Here is a 16,981-nt window from a genome sequence, read left to right on the forward strand (position 1 = left end):
CATGGGTTGAAAATTGAACCCATTTGTATAGACAGTTGGATTGAGCTGCTATGGAGGTGTTGACAATAATATGGCCTCGTGGTCCTTACCCCAATAAAACAAAATCAACCATATTTCTGCAATAATTTTTATTGAGAGAATTCTTCCACAAAATCTCCTTCGTTGGCTACTTGCACTCAGTTTTCCACACATTTCTTCTCTATCTTTCTAAACACAACAAACACGCGTTATCCTTTGCAAGTTTCCCGCTCGCACTCTGTCACTGACGTTTCTTCCTTCGTTCGTTCCTCAAAGCAAGCAAATTAACAGCACGTTTCGTTTGAAACCCGTCAAGGGTTTCCTCCTACAATATGTTTGTTTGTAAGTTGAATCATTCCTCTGTTGACGTTTGAAATTTAAAACAAAAAACTGGATTTAATATTCTCACGTGTTTTTTTTCTTCTTTTGTTTTAATTATTTTGTAACAAAGCTTTTGTTTATCGTATTACTTTTCGCTTCGAAGCTCATCTCTTCGCGCGGATGCAGAACCCATTTGTGAGGTTGTACGGGGGCTCTGTGCGGAAGGCAAACTAGTCCCATGTGAAGTTTTTTTTTGTTCCTTCTTATGGGACTGTTTTGCTCGATTCCGAACAGATCGGTGCAGATTCTATTATGCTTTCATGCTATTATCGCCTATATTCTGTTTGTTGTAAATGTGTCATTCAACTGGGGCTGGGCTTCAAGCTTGTCGCAATAACTTTGAATCACATTAACAACAATGTTAGTTTTTGTTCGGAATTATCTACGCCGATGTTTTTTTTTTGTTTACTGTGTGTGATTTGTTGTGTGTGTGTAAGTGTTTTTTTTGTTTGCTTGACTGCTGCTGGTAAATTCTAGGTCTGCTGCAGGACTGTCAGAGTCGCATTCTTGTTTCCTTGTTTTCTCCACTGCGGCGGCGCCGGCGGCTATTGTATTATTTAGTATTCTCACATTCCTTTTGTATTTTTTTTATTGCTACACAACTACTGCTAGCTTCCGGTGTTGTCAGTCGATTGGGTCGAGTCCACCCGCTGGTTACATTATTCGGTGGGATCACTGAAACAAACAAAAAATGGAATGGAAATCATGCACGAAACAAACACATTTGATACCGAGGAGTGCCGGTACCTACCCAGAAAACGATTTTGAATGCTGACCGCCGAGGATGTCGTCGTCTTGATTTCCCATAGATTTTTTAATGTACTGTAAAATGAAACGTTTTTTTTTCATTAGGGATCCAAATTGGACGCAGAGTGACTACTGAGATACGAACCACTGGATTGAGCATAATGTCCTCTTCCATTTTGAGAATCTGCTTGTTCAAGTCCATCACGCGACTGATTTCGTGCTGTACCTTGTTGAACATGTCCGGACTGTCGTACTTTTCCGGATCGTCTTTGAACACTACCATGCCGTCCTTCTGATTGATGGAGGCAAAGATTTCGCCTGATTTTATCTACAAGGTAAAACATTGAACTGTTGTTTCTCGAAAAAATAAAACCAAACAAACTTCCTACTACTTACCATATTCAGGATGTACTTTTCCGCCTCGGCCGGTCCGGATAGCTGCACACGACTGGCCACATCGGCTAGCGACAGTGTCAGGAACGTCTTCGTCAGACGTTGTATGTTTTTCTTGTACAACGACGAAACAACCTGCTTCACCAGGCCCATATTCGTGTCCCGGATAAACGAATCCCGGTACTTGTTGACCACGATCCGCACCTCGTCGCTGTTGGAACTGTTGTACGCACTGGACAGGTCATGGTAGGCGTGACTCAACGGTTTCATAAACCGCGAGATGACTTGTGAGGAATATTTCGGTATGGGAACTACTTTCCCGTGCAGTATTAGCGAAACGAGTATGTACTTTTTGTACGATTCCAGCATAATGTGTGACATGGCGAGTGCCGGCGTTGAGACTGCTACTTCGAAAAAGTACAGGGCCCGTTCGTAGTTTTTGACTGTGGCGTACAACATTCCACCGTAGTAGTAATACAGCAGAAAGTACTTCGTGTCGTGGTTGCTGTCCTCGGTGTTGGCAATCGCCGTGACATCCGTGTCCAGGAATCGTAACGCCGGGCTGAATACCTTCGCGCACAGACACAGCTGACACAGATCGGCATGGACGGGGGTAAGTTGAGTGTCGAAAAGTCGGATTTTCTCTACTGCCAAAGCTAGCACCTGGATTCCCTGAATGGTGTACTGCTTGTTCTTTGCCAGGGCCGAAGTGAACTGGTGGCAAAGCTCAAAATCTGAATAACAAACAGAAAATGTTACCCTTCAATTGCTACTACCGGCTGCTAAACAAAACAAAAGAAAACCTACATGGTTGTGTGGCGAATCGGACTTGTTCCCCGTTGCAAAGCGTAATAAACTCTCTCACAACCCGTAGCACATTCTCGGTATCGTCGTGATTCTAAAATCGAAACCGAAAAAAAAACACATTGAATGAACAATGAGCTGCAAAATAAAACAAAACCGAAAACATCAAACTTACGATCGGTTCGCTAAATTTGATCACCAGCACGAACAGCACACCGAGCGAGTGTTGTTGAATATCAAGCGTTTCTAACACATTGTCCAAAATGTTTCCGTTTTTTGCCAGCAGCTCCGTTGATTCCAGCAAGTACTCAACTAATTCTCGGAAATTTCCTGCAATAGAAGTAAACGGAATTTAGCAAACCCTCAACACCTGACTGGACCAAAAAACCAATAAAAAAAAGTAAAGATAGAAACACTCACCAGCACTGCTCATTGTGCGGACATGATTCACGTAGTGTTCCAGCGGTGATGCCATTCTCTACCTTACTACGATAAGAATTTACCAAACAAGTAAAACTTATACTTTTCAAACGCAATCCTACTAACAGCTCCTTCGGTGCCACCGAAAATTTCCTCCGAATCAGTAGACCACTAAGCAACAACAGAAGAACGGGTCGGATTTTTTTTCCCGAATGTGTCAAAGTGAACACGCGAAGGGGAGAGGTTTGCGAATTATTTTCGCATAGCGTTTTCTTTCCGGCGAGCGATAATAGTCGATGGCGACCGCAAATCCACCGAACGCTATCTATTTTTACGTGTACGCTGACTAGCGACGCTATACACACCGAAAAGGCAATTTTTGCTGGCGTTATTTCACTGTCGGCTGCGGAAGATGTTGAAAAAGTGACAATCGGTGCTGATTGAAAAACGCGAAATAATCGGCGAGCTGTCGTCGGAGTTGCACCAGCGAGCGGCTTCGGAAGTCCGACTGATGGGCTAACCCGGTGCACTTGTCAATTCATTCGGTTGTACACGCTACCAGAAAATTATCTAATTTTAGGTACTTCGTTTGGCCACAAACAAATATATGCAACTTTTTTTCTTGCGCTCATCACACTCCTCCATTGAGCTGGCAACAGCGATGTTACACTGGTGGCACTGCTGAGCTATCATCACCATTTGTTTTCGAAGAGAACGTCAGAATCACGAACTGCTAGAAGACTGTTTTAAATTACATGCACACAAAAAATTAACTTTGGTTAGTTTAGAAAGATCGGTGGTAAATTCGAAAACTTTCATTGGTGCTTTTTTGCAGACAGTAACAATTATCAATTTAAGAGCTTGAGCTTGAGCGACCACCCCTGGTTGCTACTCCGTTACTGATCGGGATTAGCTGAAATTGTACAGGGAGTTTCTAGATGATCCGACCTGGGACTGGTAAATCCTTTTTCAATGTACATCTTCTGGTAATCCCAGAATTCATTGATCAGTACCGGCGCCGGCCAGGCCCGAACATAGATCGTCTAAGGAATGGGAAGGGATGTTAGTCCAACACTTGTTGTTTGCTAGAGGCCGTATATACTACTGCGCACTCCACAAGTGTCACGGGAGAAGGATATTTGTTAGTAAAAATTTCAGTATTGGTATTATTCGCGCGCGACTCAGTATTTTCCGGTTTCAAGATGCTCGGATGCACCACTAATGGAGTGAATAGGATTTAGACAAAATAGTTGATTCATTGCATTGACATATTCTAAACGGTGGTTATAAATCATTTTAAATCACCAAATAAAGGTCAACAGATTTCACGCGCGTCTTGTTTCTGCATTATTTCCGCTTTATTATTTTAATTATTTATTAAAATTAATAATTGATTATATTGGTTGATCTGGGCAGCCGGCTACCGAGAAAAATATTAATTTATTGTTTGAAATATTAATATCAAGTGTTATTACTATATATTCAATATACCGAAATATGTTATCTCTGTTATTAACGTTGTAATATCAACGGATTTGCGCAATAGTTGATTTTATCATTCAATTTATAATCCTGAAAGACAATTAATAACATGGACTGTCCGGAGAGAGCTAATAGGTACTATCAATCTCCTAGTGGACCCCAGCCTCTTAAAAATTATCAATTTAAGTGCTGGAAAACTTTTATTTCGAACGTGGTTCTAAGATACTATTCTTTTCAAATAAGAGCATGTTTTTGTTAGAAAGATAGTGCACTTATATTAATACAAATGCTATCTGCATTTGATACAAGGAGAAGAATTTTTCAAATGAAAGGTTTGAACATTAAAACGAAAATGATCAATGTATGTCCTGTAATGCCTTCTCCAAGTAGCACATGTAACTTGTTCATAAAAATTAAAAATAAAACAGATGCTGCATAATGATAAACACGACGAAACAAGTCGTATTATGATCAAATACAAATTATAATACGGAATGCTTCGATAAATTTTCAAGGACACATTTTACTATGTGCGGTACACTGTTACGATACACTGTCCGTGTGACAATGTACTTTAACGAATTTTCTATAAAACTAGCAACGCTGAAGGGTAAGATCAAGTTCACCATAGTTACTGTTTATTATAGTGAAAAGCAAACTTGAACTATTTTCTGTATCAGATATGGAGAGAATTTTTATTATATGCATTCGTATTACATTCTGTTATTGGCAGAGTTTAACAGTTCATTTCCCTACAGATCAGTTTTTGAGAGCACTTTTGAAAACACACTGGAATTGTTCGTAAGAAAAACTACCATGGGATCCGACAAATGCGAAACTGATTTCCTAGCCCAGATTAAAGATTTATCAGGCGCTAGAAATGTTCTTGAAACGGGCAGAATGTTCCTGTAATTCTTCAGCGAACTATTGTCTCCAATAATATCCACTTCCGCTTTGAAACTAATTTGATGAATCAAGTGCCTATTGATTTTACTACAAGTGACTATTACAATAATCTCATAAAGCACACATTTGGTAGATTAGCATTTTATTTGCCCGTGGTTAACAGTTCAATGGGAATCGGTTTAAATGCTAGGTTGACTCACGGATTCGTCATTCCTCGCGTCAGATCAGCGGAATCGGTCGCAGCTACAATCAGTGTGTAAGTCAAAAATGATGCGCAATGTTCTTAATCCAGCTGCATGTTACTCTTGGGCAACGGTTGCTTCTAGTTCAACATTTGGTTGTGACCGCTATAGTGAAAGTGGACCAGGATATGATCAGTTGGACGTTCGACTGAAATGGCCAATTCATATACATGCGAATGAGGTAACGATAATTGGTGGCTGTATTATCAACTCATAGGGTCAAAGCACTGAAGCGATCGTAAACATAAGCTGCGTTCTGAATCTTATGTCGTTTTCGTTTTTAAATTGCACTACACCGGTGTAGCGAAAGCTGCACCTAAACCGTTCGTTTTTACCAATTGCACTACACCAGTGCTACACTGTTTCTGCACCGATACCACTGGTGTAGCACTCATCAAAAGTTTGGTGTAGCTCTGTGCAATGGAATCGTTAATTGTAGTCAATGGTTACTGTTTATGTTTTCGTCATTTTTGTTCGTTTATTCATGCCTCAGTGTAGCACTGCACCGGTGTAGTGCAAATTAAAAACGAAAACGCCATTAGCAATTCGACTCTGACAATTTGTTTAGATGATCTGATTCGTGATATCAATTCAAGAAAGGGAACAAATCTTCCACATTGGAGAATTTTGGATAAATTCTGAAGCAAATTCTGAAATTGAAAGTCTTTAATTGAGTTCAATGCGAGGATTTGCATGGTTTGTGTGAAATCTACTATAGTCAAGAATGAGGAAGGATCTAAAGTCACCTGTCGAACTAAGAGCAGTGATGAGTACGGATATTTACTTGTGAAAGTGGATAACCACGTGAAGCCTATTTGCATTCATCCCGATGGAAAAAGTTTCGATATGATGAAAGAATTGATCATTCTGAAAAGCTTTTAATATTATTAAGTTTAGATTTGATACTAATATAATATTTTAAAAACATTTTTGACGTTTGAAATTTTTTAAAATCGGGTATTTTTTAGTAATACAAAAGTTACTATTTTAAAAAATTGTTTTTATTTGCAGTATAATTGCAATTATTCCATACCGGATATTATTTTATCGTCGTAACTTTCATCACCTGACTCATCATTCTCCTCTTCGTCATCGAATATTATTTCCGTTTCATCACCTTCCGTTTCTTCGAGTTCACTGGTATTTGAATCTGCTTTGAATTCTGCTCCTTATTTTTTTTTTCCATAAATACGTTTATTTCTTAAGGCAGTTTACATAAGTTTTTCTTCGCCGTAGCATCACTTTTACATAATATTCTTATCCTAATTTAATTCTAACATAGTCACAACGTTTTGAATTTATTAAAACATATTCTCTTATAGCTTAAATATCATCTTAGGTAACTCATCATTAATTATGAAATCTACTCGGAAATATTATTTGAACCAAACGATTAACTTCTATAAATTATAATATAAGCTGTTATTTTCAGACATTTTGTTGATAATTTCATAAACTGTTTCGAGTTTGTTTGTATCATTACATAATTTTTATTCTAATTTAGCTATTGGTTGAACTCATGGACGCAGCTGGGATCAGAACTAAGTCTTAAAAGGGGCCTTTATTAAATTGAAACTCCAATTTTCTTTATGAAATGATAAATAAGTTTCATGTATGAAAGGTCACGACAAGCAAGAATGTCTCGAACTGGGATATTGGATAGTCTACCTTGGGTACGCAAAGAATTTATTAGTTGAGATCTGACATCACGATACTCCACGCATGTCCAAACGACATGATCAATATCCCGATAACCTTCTCCGCAAGCACAATGATTAGTCTCGGAGAGCCCAATTCGAAGGAGATGTGCATCTAACGTGTAGTGATTGGACATGAGTCTGGACATCACACGAATGAAATCTCTACTCACATCCAGTCCCCTGAACCATGCCTTTGTCGATATTTTCGGAATAATTGAGTGCATCCACCGACCCAGATCATCTCTATCCCAAGATTCCTGGCAATGAAAGAGCCGATATTTTAGCCAAACACCACGTTTGGCTAAAATATCGGCTCTTTCATTGCCAGGAATGGAGCAATGAGCCGGGACCCAGACTATAGTGATTAGATAATTATTGTTCAATATGTCGTTCAGGCACTGTTTTATTTTGCCCAGGAAAAAAGGTTCATTTTTGCCAGCAGCGTTTGAGCGAATGGCTTCAATTGCTCTCAGACTATCTGTGAAGAGGAAATAATGGTTTGGAGATAATGTGACGATTACACTCAAACTATAATGAACTGCTGCTAGCTCTGCTATATAAACAGATGCAGGTTCTTGAAGCCTAAATGAGGCCGAAACATTATTGTTGAACATACCAAACCCTGTCGCTTCTTCAATTCGCGATCCGTCCGTATAAAACATTTTCTCAGAGTCAATATGCCTGAACTTACTTGAAAATATTTTTGGGATTTCCGTCGAGCGTAGATGATCCGGGATTCCACGCACTTCTCGCTGCATGGATGTATCGAAAAATAAAGTTGAGTCAGGGGCACTTAGGATGCTGACACGGATAGGAATATATCTTGAAGGGTTGATTTCCTGTGACATATGGTTAAAATATACTGTCATAAATTTTGTTTGAGATCGAAGCTCGACTAGTCGTTCGAAATTATTAATTACCATGGGATTCAACACCTCACATCTTATTAGCAGGCGTGATGAAAGCTCCCAAAATCGATCTTTTAATGGAAGAACTCCCGCCAGAACTTCAAGACTCATTGTATGTGTCGAATGCATGCAGCCTAAGGCAATTCGCAAACAACGGTACTGAACTCGCTCAAGTTTGATAATATGAGAGTTTGCAGCGGAACGAAAACAAACGCATCCATATTCCATCACTGAAAGTATCGTTGTTTGATACAATTTTATTAGATCTTGCGGATGAGAACCCCACCAAGATCCTGTTATTGTTCGAAGAAAATTTACTCTTTGTTGGCATTTCGTTATCAGATACCTAATGTGTCCTCCCCACGTGCATTTGGAATCGAACCACACCCCGAGGTATTTAAAAGTTAAAACCTGTTGGATCATTCTTCCCATCATATGGAGCTGAAGCTGCGCGGGATCATGCTTTCTTGAAAAGACGACTAACTCTGTTTTCTCCGCAGAGAATTCGATACCAAGATGAACAGCCCAAACGGACAAGTTATCTAAGGTATCTTGCAATGGTTTATGCAGATCAATAGCTTTGGGCCCAGTAACTGAAACCACGCCATCATCTGCCAATTGTCTTAGTGTACATGGGGTTACTAGACAGCTGTCAATGTCATTCACGTAAAAATTATAGAGGAGCGGACTGAGGCATGAGCCTTGCGGGAGACCCATGTAGCTAATTCTGAATGTTGCCAAATCGCCATGTGAAAAATGCATGCGTTTCTCTGACAAAAGGTTGTGCAAATAATTATTTATAACCGCTTGGAGTCCATGTTGGTGGAGCTTGTCTGAAAGAACATCAATGGAAACTGAATCAAATGCTCCTTTAATGTCTAAAAATACAGATGCCATTTGTTGCTTTTGAGCGAAGGCAATTTGGATGTCAGACGAAAGTAATGCAAGGCAATCATTCGTCCCTTTATTTCTACGGAAGCCAAACTGAGTATCTGACAACAAACCGTTCGTCTCGACCCAAGTGTCGAGACGTCGTAGAATAATTTTTTCGAACAATTTTCTGATGCAGGACAACATCGCAATGGGTCTATATGAGTTGTGATTGGAAGCTGGTTTCCCCGGCTTTTGAATGGCGATAACTTTCACTTGTCTCCAGTCAGGTGGAACAATATTTTGCTCAAAAAACTTGTTGAACAATTCCAACAAACGTCTTTTTGCGAGGTCGGGCAGATTCTTCACCAAGTTGAATTTAATTCTGTCCAACCCAGGGGCGTTATTGTTACAAGACAAGAGTGCTATAGAAAATTCCATCATTGAAAATGGGTTATTAATAAAACCATTATTTGGAGGAGATTCCCGTATAATGCTCTGCGTAGGAACAGAATCTGGGCAAACTTTCCTAGCAAAGTCAAATATCCATCGGTTCGAGTATTCATCACTCTCATTGCCCACGTTACGATTCCTCATTCGTCTGGCCGTATTCCAAAGAGTGCTCATTGAGGTTTCTCTTGACAAACCTTCGACAAAATGTCTCCAATAGCTACATTTTTTGGCTCGAAGTATGCTCTTGTACTTGGTTTCTAAAACCATAAGTTTTTCAAAATTCTGAGGAGTTCCTCCTCCCCGTTTTAGAAACGTCTTGCAAGCATTTTGTTTTGCGAGTTTAGCCTCTGAGCACTCTTTGTCCCACCAGGGGTTGGGAGGCCTTCTGTTAGTCGTTGGCCCAGGAAAGCGTTTAGTTTGGGATTGTTCTGCGGCCTCCAGAATCGAACAAACGAGGAAGTCATATTCTTCAAGTGGAGGGAGCTCTTCCATTGAATTCAAAATACTAGAGATTCTACTTTGGTATTTAATCCAGTCGATATTTTTTGTCAAATCATATGGAATACTAGCTGAATTAGCAATACATTTGTTACAGCTAATTGAGATGATGATTGGTAAATGATCGCTACCGTGTAAATCAGGCAGTATTTTCCAGGTGCAATCTAGTCGAATTGATGTTGAGCAAAGAGATAGATCTAATGCACTTGGGCGTGCAGGAGGTCTTGGGATCCGTGTCATGCTACCCATATTTAATACCGTCATGCTAAAATTGTCACAAATGTTTTGTATTAAAGATGATCTGCTATCATTGTAAACGGAACCCCACATCATTCCGTGCGAATTTAAATCCCCCAGAATCAATCGTGGAGCAGGAAGGGCTTCAACCATTTCATTAAGCTGTCGCTGTCCAACTTGTGCTTTTGGAGGAATATAAACCGAAGCTATGCAAATATCTTTGCCTTTAATGTTTATTTGGCAAGCAACAACTTCTATACTAGAAGTTGAAGGGATGTTTAATCTATAAAAGGAACAGCATTTCTTAATTCCCAAAAGCACTCCACCATACGGAGAGTCTCTATCGAGACGTATAATGGTAAAATCATTAAAATTTAAAGCTATGTTTGAAGTAAGCCATGTTTCGCATAAAGCAAATACATCACATTTTTGACTATGCAATAAAATTTTAAATGAATCAAGTTTTGGCATGATGCTTCGACAATTCCACTGCAGGACAGTGATTGTATCATTTGCGGCGGGTGATAAATTATCCATCAAAAGATACAAAACCTGAGATAATTGGCCATTGAGCTGATAACTGCTTCAAAAAATTTCTAGCTATTGGAAGGAATGCCATTATGAGGGTCTTTAAGGGTTCAGATATATTGAATGCTGAGAAAATCCATTCAACAATTTCCGAAAACTTCAGTAATCCTGTTGGTGGCTGTGAAATGGAGCCCACAGGATTATTACCTTTTTCTGTGCTAGATCCTGGATTGGTTTGTGAATTTGACAAACCAGGAGGCACAGTCTTTGGTTTTGACTTTTTTTGTTTAACACGGGGATCTTTTTTTGAAGATGAAACTTTAGGTGTCTTTTTTGGTAATTTGGAAGAAGACTTCTTTCTCTTAACTGACCCTTGGGTAGTGATAAACGAATTACCTTCACTATTTTCGTCAGAGTCAGAGTCCTCTGGTTCCTCTAGATTTGAAAACCCGTTTTCGGTTTCCAAAGGGGGGACATCAATGACCGTTTTAAGCATTTCTGCATATGTGCGCTTAGACCGTGCTTTTAAAGAAAGCTTAATTTTGTCTTTGTGCACTTTAAATGCAGTGCATACTGAAATATCCTCATGAGGACTTTCCCCACAATAAATACATTTTTCAATTTCCTTGTTGCAATCATTATCTTTATGAGGTCCTTCACACTTAATACATTTTGGTTTATTGCTACAGTAAGTAGCTGTGTGTCCGATTTTTTTGCAGTTCGTACAATTCATTACATTTGGAACAAAAAGCCGAATAGGGAGGCGAATTTTATCGACATAGACATGGGACGGCAACGCAGATCCGGCAAATGTCACTCGAAACGAGTCTGATGGGCGATAAACTTTTTTTCCCTCTTCATAAACTACTGAGTACAGTTGTTTGCACTCCAGTATTTTCACACCCTCAAGCATAGAGTTCTTGAAACGACCAACACCATGCTTGAGTAAATCATCTACCGAAAGACTCGCTTCGGTAACAACACCGTCAATTTCGACATCTTTGGAGGGTATGTGAACTTTGTACTCTTTATTGAAATGTTCCGAAGAGACAATATCATTCGCGTGTTTCAAATTATTTACCACAACACGAATTTTATCGTTATTTACTTTTATGATCTCTTTGATTGAAGAGAATCGTGATGTCAAACCTTTAGAAATTTGGTAAATGTTTAATGGCTTTGATATACGTCTAAAAAAGACTATCCAAGGCCCAGAAGAGCCCTCTTGATATTTTGTCGTGAATACGACTTACTTTACTATGGGGCGCCTTTTCAAAATTAGCCATATGGAAGAATGGGCAGAACTTAATCGCGAATATCACGACTTGTATTAATGGTAGCAACATAATTCTTTCACCATTTCATCAAAAATATGATCAGGAATTCAGGATAATATTTTGAACAGTGTGCGATAACCACAAACAACTCAAAAATTAAGTTTTCTTAAAATTTGAAAACAACGCGGAAAACTTTTTACTTTCGCTTGGGTTTTTCGCGCAAGGACGACGATTTTGAGGTAGTCAGGCACATATCTTCAACTGAATGCGTATAAAAGGGGAACCGTGGTCGAAAATCGATCATTTCTTTTCGTGCGTTCGATGGAAGCAGACGTCGTGGGAGTGGAATCATCAACCAGCAGCGACAGAGAATGCACCTTCTGCGTGGTTAATAAAAACCTCAAACGCTCAGGTCGCATCTCTCATTCGCTTGCTGGCCATCGAGGCGAGAGGACCTTAACCAGCAGCAGCAGCGAGAGTTAACCAGCAGCGACGGAGAATGCACCTTCTGCGTGGTTAATAAAAACCTCAAACGCTCAGGTCGCATCTCTCATTCGCTTGCTGGCCATCGAGGCGAGAGGACCAGCCAGCAGCAGCAGCGGGAGTTAAACTTTCCACCAGCAGCGAGAGAGAATGCACCTTCTGCGTGGTTAATAAAAACCTCAAACGCTCAGGTCGCACCTCTCATTCGCTTGCTGGCCATCGAGGCGAGAGGACCAGCCAGCAGCAGCAGCGGGAGTTAAACTTTCCACCAGCAGCGAGAGAGAATGCACCTTCTGCGTGGTTAATAAAAACCTCAAACGCTCAGGTCGCATCTCTCATTCGCTTGCTGGCCATCGAGGCGAGAGGACCTTAACCAGCAGCAGCAGCGAGAGTTAACCAGCAGCGACGGAGAATGCACCTTCTGCGTGGTTAATAAAAACCTCAAACGCTCAGGTCGCATCTCTCATTCGCTTGCTGGCCATCGAGGCGAGAGGACCAGCCAGCAGCAGCAGCGGGAGTTAAACTTTCCACCAGCAGCGAGAGAGAATGCACCTTCTGCGTGGTTAATAAAAACCTCAAACGCTCAGGTCGCATCTCTCATTCGCTTGCTGGCCATCGAGGCGAGAGGACCAGCCAGCAGCAGCAGCGGGAGTTAAACTTTCCACCAGCAGCGAGAGAGAATGCACCTTCTGCGTGGTTAGTAAAAACCTCAAACGCTCAGGTCGCATCTCTTATTCGCTTGCTGGCCACCAAGGCGAGAACCAGCAGCGACTGAAACTGGATTCTAAGTCTGTTATTGGATCTAAATTTAGGTCTTGAACTCAGGGTCCAGTTCTCTATTCCAGACTTCTATTCGGTTCTTCTTAAAACCATAATAATACTCCTAAAGGATTATGCGGAATTTACTTTACTGTACCTCTATACAACCCATTTTTTATTCATGGCGAAAAATCGTCTTCAAATTTCAGAGCTTAGTTCCGGAATATGAGTTTAGAATTCAGAGTCTGCGTGCTGAATTGGATTCTGGAAAATGATTGTAGTTCTAGAACTAAAATCCAATTGAGTTCTGAGTCTGTTCTATGTTCTAAATTTAATTCTTGAACTCAGTTCCAGTTATTAATTTCAGAATTCTTCAAATCGGTTCTTTTTAGAACCATAATAATACTCCCAAAGAATTAAGCGAAATTTTACTTTTCTGTACTCTATACAGTCCATTTTTAAATTAGTTGCAGTTTGTAGAACTTCCTTTTGATTTGCTATATAAAATGCATAGCACCGACTCGGAAGCCATTCATTTCGAATTTGGCTGTCGTTGTCAACGTATCGATTATTTTATTATAAAGAACTATACTGCTTATTTCATAATATTTAATTGCGTTTCAGAATGATTAATGCAACTAATCTGTAATCTAGTCTAGGCGCATCGTTTAAAATTCTAGTAATGAAAGAGGGGGAAGTTGCACAATTCAAACAATCGATCAACTACCAATTCGAATTCTGAAGTATAAATAAAGCGTGTCATATTCGTATTCACGACATCCAGTTATGTCTCTGACATTACACACCCGTACTTTTTTTCGTTCGTGGGGGTATAGGATTCATGCTAGGATTTACGTCCATGGATTCATCCATCACATTAAAATTTTTAATCAAACTTTAAAGTAAAAAATGAAACCAACACTACACAGTACTCAATCAAAAGGAAAAGAAAAAACTTCTACCTTGAAATTGTTGTCTATCTCCGTTGCACTGCCGTGTAGATCCTCGTTGCTCTAGATGTTCTTGTTGGATGCTGATTGTTGGATGTGATGCTACTGCTACCTGACATCCAGCACCACTCGATTTCCGATTTACTTTTGTCTTCGCCAGCTGCAACCAGCGCAGGTCACCGGTGTATACCTGCGTGTTGTATGGCAGTGGAAAGACCGAGTTGTCTTGTCTCCTTCTTCCTTGTGCTCCGCACCGATATGCTTCTGCACCGAAGTGCCTTCGCACCGGTGTGCCTTTGCACTCGCCTGCTTCTGTGAGCCTTGCACTCTTCTTCTTCAATGTGCCTTTGCACTCTCCTGCTCAGCACTTGTGGCTGTATATTGTGGCCTGGGTAGAGCTTGGGAAACGCCCTTTGTTGTTTCCTTCACCAGCTTGGCCCAGCACTAGGGCTCTCTTATGCAGCACGATTTTACGTTTTAACGGCTGCTGCCAACAGGTCTCTACCTGTAGTTCAACCGTTGTCGTATTTAACGCGTGTAAACTAACCAGCGTTATTAAACTGTACGCTTCTATACACAACCTTCTCGGTTGAACGGCTATTACTGAATGAATTCTGCTCCTTAGTTTTCCTAAAATTACTCAGTACTATATCTGTTAGAATGTCACGGCACTGTTCACCGAATAGTTGTGGTAGCCATCCATTCTTCCAATTGCAACTCCCGTCTAAGGAGTAGGAACTTTTCCAAAATCTGCTGATTGTGAGGAACCTTTACGTCACAATCCTGATAGAAAATAATTCTCAGCACAGGTAGCGTAGCGTGAAAGAATTTTTTTGCATTTGTTACAAAGAGTAGGGAATATTTGCCGATGTTTCCTTGGTAATACTGGTAATAACCTGACTAGGAATTTGAATTTGCTGCAATTTAATACAGCAACGGTAAACATAAACAAACAAACTGGTTTTGCACCGTAGCAACTAGCATAAAGCGTTTCCAGAAACGATCTCCTTCCACATTTCTAAAAAGTCGTTTCGAAACATAGGTATGGGCTAGGTCAACTTGTTCAATCGATGAAACAAACATTAACGATTCGTTTGCATGGGACCTAGGGGTATTACTATTTGTGTTTGTTATGATGGTGACAAAGGAGTCAAAATAATGTTACGAATTGACATCTCATCATACTAAGTTACAATAAGTTCCAAAGAAATTTTTCGGTAATCTAACTCTCACGACGTGCTCGCATTGACTGTTTTAGTCACAACTGGTCACCGTAACAAAATGTGGCAATGAAATGTCACGGCAGTATATGCCTGGAAAAACTTAGGGCATATTCAGTAGTGTTCTAGTTCTAGATGCATAATTTATGTCAGTTACAAAATTTTAATCTGAATTTTATAACAAAAAAAAACTGGCAGCCTTCGCAGTGTTTTACTCGTGCATCAAATCTGCAAAAAATAGAACGGCATCATAGACCAGTAAATTTGACAGAAGAACTGGTCGAATAAATAAAACTAGAACGGCTTGCTGGGGATACGTTTGTTCTAGTTTATGCTCTATTATAGATCTTCCATACAGAACTTCTAGCTGCTGAATTTGCCTCTTATGACCAGGGAATGAAATATTCATTAAATGTGAAAAAAGTGAAAAAAATTTTAATTATTGTGATTGGTCAAATGTTTTAACTTTGATATGTGAAAAACTAATATTAATCACAAAAAACTGAGCACGTTTCGACTTTTTAGCTGTAAATTTCATATGACGGGATTAAAGATATGAATATTATTTTTTATGTCGATGTTCTGAAACCCAAAACATCGAAGGCGTGCACGTTTTCAATAAGCACAATGATCAACTTCATCATAAATATCAAATAGCACTTTGATTTTGAGTAGATATAGTGAGTTTAAAGAAGATTGAATTCTATATTTTAGCTCTGATTATCGAATGCCAATTTTTGATCGTATATGTTGTTTTCAGGTTAAATAGCAGTTATAATGCACGTTGCAAAGTCCTCAACTTGTTCCATGAATTTGTGTGATATAAGTTACTGTCATTGAAGTGTAAAAATGTGTGCTACTTGGGTCAACTGTAAATTTTCCCACTTATTTTAAAAGTTTGTCTGGTTAAATCTATGATTTTTTGGAAGCCGTTTAAAAGTAAAAACTCCAACGTTTTCCTTTTCGTTGTTTGTTACTTTGGGATGGTTTAAAAGCTACAAAATGGCGGAATTTATTTGTGAAAAATCGTAGTTTTCACTTTAAACAACTACCAAAATTTAAAAAAAATTAAAGAAATAAACAGAAACGTTGGGGTCTAGAAAAACTTCTTCTGTAACTATGCTGCGTTCATTTGTTCACTTCTGATTAGTCTGCGCTGGATACAGTGGACATCATGATTTTTAGGAAGCGTCCTCAAAAATACCTCTTCACCGACTTATTTCTCAATATTTTTCCAGGAAAAATTACAAAATGTGGTTCGAATGATGCTTTTCGTCATGAAAAACATTTGATTTTATTTTTTTGAACGATAATTCTGGAAAAAAATTGCAAAAATGATGATTTTTTTCATCGTTTAGACCCTACCCCCCCTTAAATCCGATGTCGTACAACTCGTTAATAGAGATTAAAAAAAATCCAACCGAAATCCTCTGTTGATCCGGTAAATGCTCAATAAATTGTTCATCGAGAGGCCGATTCAGAACCTTCGTTTGCTGATTTTCAAACAGACCATTAAACCCATCACCTTTTTTTTTGTTCAACAAATCCGGCAGACAGAGGTCCATTGTTGAGCCATTTTCAATATGAGGAGTTGGAGCCCCGTTGGACTAGTTTTACTGGAGAATTTTTAAAGGTTCTAATCATCTATTTTTTAATAAACACTACATACCAGTAGAATACTTCTACTCAGCGTAAAATAAGTAAT

The 16,981-nt window shown here is 39.4% G+C and overlaps 1 protein-coding gene across 1 annotated transcript; it reads right to left on the reverse strand.

Annotated features, from left to right (window-relative positions):
• Positions 1-111: 111 nt before the first annotated feature.
• LOC131436802 (COP9 signalosome complex subunit 3) lies at positions 112-3,238 on the reverse strand. Its single transcript, XM_058605723.1, has 7 exons — positions 2,764-3,238; positions 2,519-2,673; positions 2,347-2,437; positions 1,543-2,273; positions 1,292-1,474; positions 1,151-1,221; positions 112-1,074 (listed from the first exon to the last, which is right to left on the reverse strand). Exons 1-7 carry the CDS (start codon positions 2,816-2,818, stop codon positions 1,059-1,061), a joined length of 1,302 nt encoding a protein of 433 aa, XP_058461706.1. The 5' UTR covers positions 2,819-3,238; the 3' UTR covers positions 112-1,058.
• Between the last annotated feature and the right edge of the window lie 13,743 nt (positions 3,239-16,981).

This window comes from Malaya genurostris, chromosome 3, assembly GCF_030247185.1.
Source record: "Malaya genurostris strain Urasoe2022 chromosome 3, Malgen_1.1, whole genome shotgun sequence".
Lineage (NCBI taxonomy): Eukaryota > Metazoa > Arthropoda > Insecta > Diptera > Culicidae > Malaya > Malaya genurostris.

Bases quoted from the DNA above. Each gene is read 5' to 3' on its own strand.
- LOC131436802 (XM_058605723.1), bottom strand. From the start codon at position 2,818: ATGGCATCACCGCTGGAACACTACGTGAATCATGTCCGCACAATGAGC. The intron at 2,274-2,346 runs GTAGGTTTTCTT...TTTGTTATTCAG, and splicing joins CCGATTCGCCACACAACCAT to ATTTTGAGCTTTGCCACCAG. The intron at 1,222-1,291 runs GTTCGTATCTCA...TTCATTTTACAG, and splicing joins ACATTATGCTCAATCCAGTG to TACATTAAAAAATCTATGGG.